Source organism: Bombus pascuorum, chromosome 3 (assembly GCF_905332965.1).
Source record: "Bombus pascuorum chromosome 3, iyBomPasc1.1, whole genome shotgun sequence".
NCBI lineage: Eukaryota > Metazoa > Arthropoda > Insecta > Hymenoptera > Apidae > Bombus > Bombus pascuorum.
This window is the reverse complement of record NC_083490.1, coordinates 11,912,285-11,924,319: the sequence shown is the minus strand read 5'-3', so window position 1 is coordinate 11,924,319 and position 12,035 is coordinate 11,912,285. Positions and strand designations below refer to the sequence as shown.

Genomic DNA, 12,035 nt, shown 5'->3' with positions numbered 1-12,035 from the left:
ACGAAAAAACGCTTTAAGAAATATTGTATTTCTGTTATCAGTGGCAGCAATGGATTCTTATAATTTCATCGAAGTATCGATTAGGAACACTTGTTGCAGTAGAACTGACCCCAGTAGTAATAACTTTCGCTCTGTCCTCTTCTTTTATTGGGAAGACAAAGACGGAAGCAGAATAGTCTGTGATGAATCAGATAGTCGATTCGTCCTAACATTCTAATTTTTTTTTCTTCTGCTAATTGATGATCAACGTTGATTTACTAAAAAATATATTGAGCATGTTATCTCATTTTTAATATGTGAAATTTATCAAAGTTTATTAATTAACCAATCGTTCTACATTAAGATATCAAATATCTTGGGTATTTTACAAAGTGTATGATCTTTTAAATGATTAAAGTATGTTTATTATTTACATGTATTAAATAAATAATAATATTTAGCGATAAATAAATACTGACATAAATAGCCAATTTTATTGTGAAATATTATTATTATATTAATAAATGATAAATAGAAACGTAAATTATTATTATCATTTATATTTGTTCTTTTTCTGATTTGACTTTTTCTACCATTAGTTTTATTTTATAATTATTTGGCAATATTTATTAGATAAGTATAGTAAAACTATTTTTGAATATATTAAGAAATATAATTATACATACATATAAAATTGAATAAAATTCATTATCCAAATAACAAAATTATTATTCGTCAACCCTAAAATTGTATTTAATGTTATGTTATATAACGAAAGTTACTATTAAATTAAAAGCATCATAAGAATGTTACAAATACCTTTTAATATGTATTCATATTTCTATATTAATTAATATATTTCTATTTATTAATTTAAAAAGGTCACATATACAGAACTGTATAAACCAGTATAAAAAATTTAGTCTTTCGATAATGTGAAGAACGATTATCTACAGAAGAGTATCGATTGCATAATAAATCGATTCGTTAAGAGTTCCGAGAAGTCGATTATTGGTATCGATATAATCTAGTTTAAAATGTAGCACACACGTGTATTTTCTGTAATTCTCATTTTATAAAAGAATAAAGTACGAATAATATTAAAACTACGATGGCTAATGAAAACCTAAACAATAGTGCTCCACAGGTACAAATAAAATTTCTTACGAAGCAGGAACAGTAAGTATTTTTAATTATCTTTTGTAAGCTGCATTAGGAGGTTATTTCATTTTGTTACACAGATATGACATTGTGTTTATGCTTTGTATAATTCGCAATAATTTTGTTATTTCAGTAATCATAATATATGCGGTAAATAAATTTTTCAAATTTTAGGTATGCTGTTCCAGATTTCCCACTATCAGTGCACACATCCATTGTAACAAGTGAATTAAATACTCTTATAAATGAACTTCTAAAAGGTAGTGTACAACTTATTTCTAAATTAATAAACTTGAACATAGATTAAATTTATTGAGGAATATTTGTTTATTAACTGGATTTAATTCTAGAGTCAACCGATATAAAAAATGATATAGAATTTGATTTCTTGGTATGCTCACAATTTTTACGTACTTCGTTAAGTGAACACATAGCAGAAAAAAATATTTCTACAGAAGAAGTGATTATCGTTGAATATGTTGAAAAATATCCACCACCAGAACCTCAGGATTGTCTTTTACATGATGATTGGGTATCTGCTGTTGCTGTTTATGAAAAATGGTAACTTCTTTGATATTTACTGCTGTTATTTATTATTAACATTATTATTTTGTATTAAGATACTTATTATATTTTAATAGGATCTTGACTGGCTGTTATGATAACACATTACATATATGGACATCTAAAGGGAAGCATCATTTAGTAATTCCTGGACATACTTCACCTGTTAAAGCAGTAGCATGGATATCCTTGACTAATGACACGGCCAGTTTTGTTAGGTATGATCTAAAACCAGGAAAAGTTGAATTGAATAATTTTAAATCATTCTTATCATGTATAATTTACAGTGCATCTCAAGATCAAACAGCTATAATATGGGATTGGAACATTATGGAAAATTCTGTAGATTGCATTCATGTATGCAGGGGACACGAGCGTGGACTAGAAGCTGTTAGTATTAATTACGATAAGACTATAATGGCAACTGGGGCGTGGGATACAATGCTTAAAATCTGGTCTACAGGTAAGTATTTTATATAACAAAAAAATTAAGTTCATTAATAAAAAAATATTTCACTTTCATTTATGTTTGTAGCTAATCAAGATGAAAATGAAGATGGTGAATCCAGCTCAAAAAGATTAAAATCAGAACATGGTAAAACAAGGGTAAATAAAATAAATAAACATAAGTAGAATATTTGTCAACGAGGAAATAATTTATTATGATATGTACGTTTGCATTATAAAGGTACCTAAAAGAACTATGAAAGGTCACAAAGAAGCCATTAGTGGTGTAGTATGGTCAGATAAAACAGAAATTATAACGTCCTCGTGGGATCATACGATGAAAATATGGGATTCAGAATTAGGAGGAATCAAACACGAACTGACTGGAAATAAAAGTTTCTTTGACCTCGATTATTCCCCATTAACTCGTACTGTTATAACAGCGTCAGCCGATAGGCATATTAGATTATACGATCCAAGATCTACAGGTTTCGACTGGCATTGTTTATTTATAAATTTCTAATCATTGTTGCATTGAAAGTTGTATTAAAATAATATTTCTTTTTTAGAGGGAACACTTGTGAAAGCAATATTTACTTCTCACACGCAATGGGTACAATCTGTACGATGGTCGCCAGTGGACGAAAATCTTTTTATTTCAGGAGCATATGATAATGAGATGAAACTCTGGGATACCAGAAGGTACGATAATTTCCAATTTTATTTACAAAGTTGCTTTCCGTGTAAAAAAAAACTATTTCTCTTTTTATAGTCCTAAAGCGCCATTATTTGACCTTTCTGGCCATGAAGATAAAGTATTATGTTGCAATTGGTCGAATCCCAAATTCATGGTATCCGGAGGTGCGGATAACACCGTAAGGATATTTAAATCGAAACATATTGTTCGTTAATAGCGAATTATTGTTTTATAACTTTTACATATAATAGAAAAAAGAATTGTGCATAGTGCAAATTAATAAGAATAAGTTTCTTCTTATCAACTTAATATTTATTATATTCTAAATCAAGCAATATAATCATCTAAAGGAAATAGACACGTATCGCCATCGTGAAACATACGGAATCACGAAAACATGTACTCAGTGTAAAATAATCAAAAGATATCGGATCAAACTTTTAACTCCAACAACGTAATTTGAAATAAATTAAACGTGAATGCAGATCGAGATGATGTATATAAACTAATTACAAAATATTTTCGTACAAATAAACACATCTAACGAAATCAAAGAGACAAAAAGTACAACCCTAATGGAAGAAGTATTGCATGGCCTAAGAAAAAGCTCTCAGCATCAAATCAAAATTCGTACTCTTTTTATTTCAATGAGTTCTTTTTACGATGTGTTTGCTTTCCTTTTTTTTTTTTTTCTTTTTAATTTTACCCTTCTATTTTACATCATTATAAAACCACCATTTAATTGACAAAAGAGGAGATCTAGTAATCGTTCTCATACATTGCCAGCATCTCGATTAAAATCTTTTTATCTTCACCTCTTTTTTTTAAATTTCGAATCTTTATTGCGCACAAATTAAAAGCATTTACTCAAAATAGTACAAATCGCATCAGCGTGTAAGGTGTTAAAAGTATTAAGAAAAAGACTCGTTATGTTCTACCGTATTACCAAAAATCGAACATGGCATATTAATTCTCCATAGTCTTGTTACTCCGCAGAAAACAATCCTATCGTCGATTAGTATAAACGCGGACGCTGGATGTATTATTACACAATTAGTTGGGATAATGTGGGGGGCTTATTATTTTAACATTACTTACAAAGGACAAGTGTTCAGTCTGTTGGACATGCTGTACTACTACACATTAGTAAACAGTATAATTTCGTTTAACCGATGTTCGATTGAGAAGAACGTGATATTTCTTGTTTCCTTTTTGGAGTTTCTCCTATTTTCGTTTTCTTTTTCTCTTTTTAATTCGTTAAGCTCACTGTTTTAGTCCTGAAGAATACCAAAAATCTATCTCAGAATATAACATTGAAAAAGGCATATACAGTAGTCGCTACTTGATTCAATAGAAGGCATATCTCTCTTTTTTTTAGTGTTGGAATACGTGTAAATACAGTCACTGATTTTGTACGAGAGTAAGTTTATTTTACAGACTTTACATTTCGTTTGTTCGTTTCTCGCAGAAATTGTTCTTTTACTCTTTGATACAACAAAGGAAAAGAAAAAACGAAAATGAATCTGTATTTATTTTTTTATGAAATTCAACGAAATCTAATGCAAACAAAAGAGAAGTACAAGTTAAAAAAAATGACATCTGAGAAGAAACAATGATATAATTATAATTTGGGGATTCACTCTCTCGCTCTCTTCTCTCTGTGTTGAAGACTATTTTCACAATTGGCCTGCCATTAGAGAAAACTTAGGAAAGGAAAAGAAAATGATTCGAATAAATCCCCAAAACAGATCTTTTATTGATCAAAAATAAGGGATGATAGTAATTAAGAATTTGATTCTTTCACTTTGAATACCAAACCATACTTGTAAGTAACTCTAAAAACTGTTCGGTGCACGCTCCACATACAAAGTGTAAGAAGTGTGAGACGTTTAGAGCGTGCACACGCAGTGTGCAGTTTACAGTAACAGTGTGTCTCTGCAGTCTGTGTCGTGTCATAGGCAGATGGTTGTTCTTCTTATTTAAAGTACGCATTATAAATTATGCATACAACCTACACACCACACATTCGTCTCGCACTTTCTCTCTCTCTCTCTCTCTCTCGCTCGCTCGCTCCCGCGCATCTCATATGTGTTTCTTTTTTATCTTTTGTATTTACTACTTATATCTCACGTTCTCTCTCGCGCTCTCTCTCTCTTTTTGTTTTCTGTTTGCGTTTTTTGTTTTTCTCTTCTTTTTTTCGTTTTTTTTTTTTCTTTTTTAGAAGACCCTATCTATAACCCCCACATTATCTCACACAAAGACTAGCGTTTTTAAACGATCCAAAATAAACTAAGGGCACTTTTAGTGGCGTATGCCCTGTGTTCTTATTCGAGTTCCATGAAAAATCTAATTCTGACCGTTGTTAAACTTTGTTGTTGTTGTTCTTGTTACTTCATTTTTTTTTTTTCATTTTGTTACAGCACCTATCGACTTCTAAGAGCCCCTATTTCTTAACTAGCTATGACACACTTGCCTTAATCTAAGAATTTCATTACGTGCTATGCCTCGCCATCTTAAAAGTATCCGAGAACCTAATGTGTGTGTTCATTTTTTACTTTTTTTTATGTTTTTTTCCCTCCCGATTACTTAATCCTCGTTTACGGATGCGAACTGTCTAACTTAATGCCTCAACATCATATTTTGTTTCTTTCCTTTCTCTCGCTCTCTGTCCCTTTCACTCCCTCTTTCTCTCATCTTGAAATTTACGAAATTTTTAATTCTCATGTATATTCTCATTGGTCGCACACCACATAACAATTAATTATATAGTGGAGAGAAGAAACAAACAAAATGAATCGAATATAGTAATGGCAATTTTTTTTTCTTTTTTTCTATAATTACAAGTGTCATTCTTTCGTCTTGATGCTTATGAAGAGAAGATTCGTATGTGTCGAAAAATACAATGTTGGATGTTGGATTAAACAAGGAGCACGGGAAGGTTATGAAAAAGAAATTAAAAGAGATACAGGAAGGGTCGAAGTAAAAAAAAAAAAGCAAAACGATGAGGCAAATGGAAAAATGTTCGTCTCTCTCTCGTTATAGCTAAAAACCTATCTCCTTAACAATAGTAAAACAATGACTTAAAACCTCGATGAAATCTAAGGACTGTACAAGTCGAAGTACGATGACGCGCGTCACATTATCGGGCATCATCAAAGTCTCAACTCGGACTCGCATCTTTCTTATTATTTCTTTTTATCGCTTAAGCCGACGTTCGACTAACATTATATTACTTATTTTTTTTTTGTTTCGTTACTTAAAAACATCCTACGTTTTTTTCCTTTTTATTCTCATCTTTCTACATCATCAGCCTACGATTACTAGTTGTGAATCTAATCTAAAAAGAGGCTACGCTAGAAATTCTAAAGAAAGCTTACGGAAAGCAGCATTGCTTGGAAACATTACGTTCCAAAAAAGAAATTGGTTTTTTTCTTCTTTTTCGTAAACCACGCCCGGCCAGCCCAAGCACCTGACCCGCGGTGCGCAGCAAGCAGTTCTTACTATTTATATTACAGTAGATAATATGTTGTAGAATAATATATATTTATTATTAATATGAATAGCCAGTCAGTCTTGACGGGTGCGAGGTGCATAGGCTGAACGGTGCCTCGCCTGATGTGTTTTCCTTTCTTTTTTTTTTTTTGCGTTTTTTTAACGAGGAGAGGCAGTTGTATATGTATCCTAACTATCACCTAACTATCTACCTAAACTTAATCACTTAATTGATTACTTCCTATCCAAAAATGGTACCTATCCTATATATTTATAGTCAACACTAACTACACAACATCTCGCAGTGCCCTCTTTCTTCACAGGTTCTATACAATAGATTACGACGCATTCGCTCTTGTTTTCTCTCATGTTCACTCTTACTTTCTCTCTTGTATATTTCACATTCTAGCATCTATCTTTCTTCCCCCCCCTCTCGCTCATTTTTTCATTCAACTTCCTTCTAACCTCCTGCTTTCTACGCACATTTTCTTTTAAATTTCTAGCTCACGCACTTTCATTCGCCTTCTATGATTCTCCGCGTCTCTATCGCTCATTGTCCTTTGCTTTCATTGATCTTCCTCACTCTCTTTCTCTCCTCTCTGCCCGCTCTCCAGTGCGGCTCCGTATCTGCGGGAGCTGGCATTTATGTCGGCCGAACCATCGTTCTTCCGCTCTCTGTCAGCACTATAAAAATGCTGCTCTTTTTTTTGTTTTGGTCGTCACAATAATAATTAGTTATTTAGTACAAGTCTATTAGTAAAATTCTTCAAAATTCACTATTTAATCACATGTGATTTTTGTTGTCAGTCATGGTGACAATCGCTTGTGCAAACAATTTACACACTCGCAAATAGGTTTCCCTTTCGCCTCTTTCTTTCGTTCTTTCTCTCGCTCTCTTATTCTTTTTTTTTATCTCCCTTAATGCGTGGACTCAAATCGAGTAATAATCGGTCTCTTAAAAAATAGTTCATACCACTTTTTTCATCTTTTATCTCTTGTCATCAAATCGTGATGTACCAAAATAAACTAAATATATTATTTACTTCAAGTCTCAACAGTGTAAAAATCTTTCATACTTTAGATGACGTCAATAATAGTAATCATTAATTATAATAATACAGCATATTATTGTAATATTATAATAATAGCTACGATCGCCTCTAACTCTATCTAACTACCTGCCCGCCACTTCGAGCCCGGAGCTCGTAATATTTGGTAGAAAGCTTTCTGCTAATCGTTCCTCGACTCGACCTAAGTCAGACAACGTGAAAACTGTGCCAGATGTAAAAACGGGCTTAGAGGAACGCAGGAGAGGAGGGTGTTTTTTCTTTTTCTTTGTTTTTAAATCTCTCACTTCTCCGTTTTCTCTCACTCTCACTCTCACTCTCTCTCTCTCTCTCTCTCGATACCGCGTAGATAGAAAATCTTCAACTTATATTCTGTATTTTGCGTTTCTTTTTGTTTCCTCGCGTTCGATCCTCTCGCCTATCGTTCTACTCCAGTCCCATTATCTTTTTCGTTTTCATTTGCAACGCAATTTTATTCGTTTGTTCGATATAATAAATTAATTTACACTCTATCTATCGTATTCCGTTGTAACAAGCCTATTCTGTCTCTCTCTTATTTTCTTTTGGGGCGGTATGGATTAGTCTCAGTTAACAATGATCCGCCATTTGATTTCATATCATTTTTTTTTGTTCCTAGACTCCGTACGAACCGTACAGATGTTTTCGGTCCGTCAATCCCGTTAGTGGCAACTATACACATACAAAATCTATTCGAATTCATAACCAAAAAACAAACGTAGTGATATTTAACTGGCTACAACGTAAAAACAATTATATTCTCTTAACTAGAAGATCAAAATTTGGCTCAAGTTTCGCATTTACATACCGACGTAAAAATATATTATAATATTTTTCAGCATATCCCAGTCTAGCGGATTTGTCTGAAAAGGCACAATTCTAAAAAAAATATCTGTATTCACTGTACAATTAAAACTGATATTGATTCGTAGTAACTGTACTCATAAATATAAATCTTCTAAAAAGTACTATGTTCCTTTCCTTCTTGTTACAATAATTACATATATCCTGAAGTTTTTTTTTCTTTTAGAAATAAAGCTTCATCTTTTTCGCTCTCTCGCTCTCTCTCTCTTTCTCTCTCTCTCTCTCTCCCTTAAAATCTTCACTTCTTTTTCGTCCATAAAATATATTCGTCCGTGATTAAAAAGAGAACGCGAACTGTACTTGTAAAAGTAGATAAAAATCTCCGCGTGGCAATACATACATACAATATATGTGCCTGGCTTGGAATGTCTGAACGAAACAGAAGAAAACAAAAAGAAATAATATGATGAGAGTGCAGTTAGTGGATGGGGTGGTGTGCGCTGTTAAGGAAGAGCTCTTTTCTTCAGTATCTTCTGTGAAAAAGAAATACTGATCCACAACCCCTTCTCTTCGCAGCCCAGCCACCGGCCAGCCAGCTGGCACGAAAGTCCGGTAGGTACTGATTATAAGTAACCGAATCTGAATGTTTTTTTTTTTTTATCAATTCTAGCATTTGGAAGTGCTTTTTTCTGTATATTATTATTATTTCTTGGGAAGAATTCTCCTTTGTATATTTCTGAGCAGCGTTTCTTTTATAGTTTACAGTTTTTGTTAAAATATTTTATTCACACTCTCAAAGCCTTCGGCTTCGACTTATCATTTTCTTAGTAAATGTAATACCTAAAGTTAATCCTGGAAGCCTATCAGCTTGACACTAAACTGTCCGTCGCAGAATATCAGTTTTGTCACTGTCGTAATGATGTGTTGGCGTTACAACGTATGGAGCCGTGCTAGTGCCGAACAATGTAGATGACACGAGCACTCGTACCCCGTTCTTATGACAACATTCATTCTCTAATCGTTGGAAAATATTAACTACTTTCACCTATTTATCTGATGGATAAAATGTATAAAAGATGGCTGGCAAGTCAATTATCATGAGGAAGAATCTTATCTGACTTTATGTAATGTATTTAGCCTTATCTACTCTTCATTAATATAGTCCTCCATAACGACAGGTGTGGCTCTCCTAACTTACATAACCCTCTGTGTAATCGTATCTGAAATGTTAAAAAAACGGAAACCTGGTTCAGCTTTGTTTATAAAATCCTATATATCTATATATATATAACAGAAAAATCATTGTGAAATGCTATATATACCTAAAAATCATAGCCTACTTGGGCTGCTGAGCTTGGTATTGTTGGTAAGAATCATCAGGAGATGCTGCATTACTTGTTTGTTCAGAATCACCCAGTGGCATGGTATGAATAATGCTAGGAGGATAAGTAGTATAAGGATAGGGATGTGGGCTTGCTATGTACTGAAAAATGAAATGTTTACAAAATTAAAATTAACATAAATATTGAAAAAATGATTCAAAATTGAAAAGAAAGTAAAAAAAAGATTCTATACTTACGGAACCAGTGCCAAGATGTAACGTAGACATTTGTGTAGTTAGTTGAGGAATCATACTGTATTGTGGATTACTAGGATCAGCTGATGGCATCATCTGTAATATGAAATTCATATTAAAATTTTAAATTTAAATACTTTCATTCAGTTCTTTTAACATCAATGTAAAATTATAATCTTAAATTTAGTACAAAAATATCCAGATTAATAATTATGCACGAATATATGAAATTTTTCAGTAATGGAAGAATAATATTATTTAAGATAAATGATAAATAATTTAAAAAAAAAAAAGAGGAAGCAAAACCAACAAAAAGTCTGTACAAAAACTCACGTCGACCTGTTGCATGTGTGGAGGGGCAGTCTGCACCAAGTAAGGAGTCACCCAGGGCGTTCCTGGCACACTGTATCCTGGTAAAGCTTGACCATAATGACGACTATATTGTGTTAAGGTGGCTGCAGGTAGCATGTGAGTAGTTGCAACCCCGTTTTGGCCAACACCGCTTGTATCGTAATTCAAAGTTATATTCTGTGAAAGTACATACCACAACATTAAAACTGTACATTAAATACTATCTTCACCTTTTTGTAATTGCATAAATTACCTCTCCAGTTTCTCTCCATATTGTACTTTTGTATAATGATTTTTTCTTATTACCACCATCAGCAAATTTTACCAGTAAAGGATCTTTAGCACCTTGTAGTGCCTTTCCATTAAACATCTGAATTATTTGTTCACATTTTTCTTTAGATTCCATTCTAAGATATACATAACATAAAATATTAATATTACTAAATGTAACAAAAATTAATATGATTGATAATTATTTTTTAAATGATAATATAACACTAACCTTGCAAATCCAACACCTTTACTTTGTCCAGCTGTATCACGTAATATACGTGTTGAAATAACTTGCCCATATTGAGCAAGTAAACCCTCAACATCATTTTCTTTGAAGCTCAGTGGCAGGTTTGCAATATACAAATTGGTGGGGTCTTGCTCCTGTTGCTGAGAAGAGAGTAAAAAATACTATGCAACTTATTGTATTACACTCCTGGTTTTTTATATATATTTTAATATATATAAAAATATATTTTATAATATACTTGTATATAAATTTCAAAAAAGCTTCATATCTATCATTTTAACATTCACGACCAAAACACATGTATTTACATATTCCTGTGTAACTATGATTACAAATGAATGCACAGACGAGGTCACTACAATGACAAATCAATAATCATAATAAATATGATTGGAACTTTTTTAGATTAGCTTACAAGATCAACGTTACAGATTTCTTATATTCCTTGCACTTTTTATGATGATATTCGTTATAAGTGTTTATTTAAAATGTCTCATAATACACTTCTATTGTATATACACATTCACATGGAATGTTAAAATGATAATTCAAAATTAAACCTCATGACAATATATACAATGATGCAAGAAATTCAACAAACTAAAATTGTATACAGTTATCACAAAAATTTCTTACATATAACTTGTCAATGTATTTTAATAAAAATAATGAAAAAAAATTGTATAAATCTACAACAAGATACTACTAAAGGAGAGCATTAAACTATAACAATTATTTTAATCTAATATTGAATGTACGAATGAACAAATACTCAAAAAACGATTTGTTATGATTTAAAATAATCATTATTTTCAATACTGAAAGATTATCATGCTTCATGGCATTACTTTACCATATTGTGGTGGTTCTCCAAATTTGCTTTATGGATGCTTAAAACTAATATTGACATCAAATATATACTGCATTTATGTACAAAGCATGCTCACACGCATTAGGTTTTTCATAACGAAACTCCTTTTTTCTAAATTGTATATAAAATTTACAATCTATATGTGCCTATTGCATTCAAAATTTAGTAATGCATAATAATGACCTAAAAGTCAAGAAGCAACTAATGAATTCACAAAAAACCACAATAGTGAATCTCGCCTGTGCAAACATTGTTTATTTAATGCGAATAATAAATTGTTACATTCTTTCAGAACGTATTTATCAATTATTACATCCTTTTTTCCAATTAAATCATTTGTATTAAATGATATCTCGAACATGGTTTCTGTTAGATTTATATTGCTTTGTTAACTGTATAAAATATATATTTGTAACAGTATCTTTCTTTACAAGTAAACTTTTTTGTAAAGAATATTCATAATTCTTTTCTAATTATATTATCTTTCT

General features: G+C 31.7%; 2 protein-coding genes across 6 annotated transcripts in view; one reads left to right on the top strand and one right to left on the bottom strand.

Annotated features, from left to right (window-relative positions):
• The first annotated feature begins 981 nt into the window (after positions 1-981).
• LOC132905182 (ribosome biogenesis protein WDR12 homolog) lies at positions 982-3,402 on the top strand. The gene is made up of 9 exons (XM_060956214.1): positions 982-1,158; positions 1,315-1,400; positions 1,491-1,701; positions 1,782-1,922; positions 1,992-2,167; positions 2,240-2,310; positions 2,393-2,639; positions 2,721-2,853; positions 2,924-3,402. Exons 1-9 carry the CDS (start codon positions 1,091-1,093, stop codon positions 3,060-3,062), a joined length of 1,272 nt encoding a protein of 423 aa, XP_060812197.1. The 5' UTR covers positions 982-1,090; the 3' UTR covers positions 3,063-3,402.
• A 3,834-nt stretch (positions 3,403-7,236) lies between these two features.
• LOC132905180 (protein alan shepard) overlaps positions 7,237-12,035 on the bottom strand; it is a 42,586-nt gene continuing 37,787 nt past the window's right edge. For 3 of the 5 annotated variants that reach the window (XM_060956208.1, XM_060956212.1, XM_060956213.1), the window contains exons 6-11: positions 10,659-10,816; positions 10,410-10,563; positions 10,139-10,333; positions 9,809-9,901; positions 9,552-9,712; positions 7,237-9,449 (exon numbers count right to left, since the gene is read on the bottom strand). In XM_060956208.1, coding sequence (XP_060812191.1) covers positions 9,566-9,712; positions 9,809-9,901; positions 10,139-10,333; positions 10,410-10,563; positions 10,659-10,816 — 747 coding nt within the window. In that variant the 3' untranslated portion in view covers positions 7,237-9,449; positions 9,552-9,565. Of the gene's footprint in view, positions 9,474-9,551; positions 9,713-9,808; positions 9,902-10,138; positions 10,334-10,409; positions 10,564-10,658; positions 10,817-12,035 lie in introns of all 5 variants that reach the window. The other 2 variants (XM_060956210.1, XM_060956211.1) reach the window with 2 other exon arrangements.

What these genes read in the sequence shown, in the direction of transcription:
- LOC132905182 (XM_060956214.1), top strand. Translation starts at nt 1,091, where the DNA reads ATGGCTAATGAAAACCTAAACAATAGTGCTCCACAGGTACAAATAAAA. An exon ending in CAGAACATGGTAAAACAAGG is followed by an intron (nt 2,311 to 2,392) that starts GTAAATAAAATA and finishes TGCATTATAAAG; the next exon opens with GTACCTAAAAGAACTATGAA. An exon ending in AAACTCTGGGATACCAGAAG is followed by an intron (nt 2,854 to 2,923) that starts GTACGATAATTT and finishes CTCTTTTTATAG; the next exon opens with TCCTAAAGCGCCATTATTTG.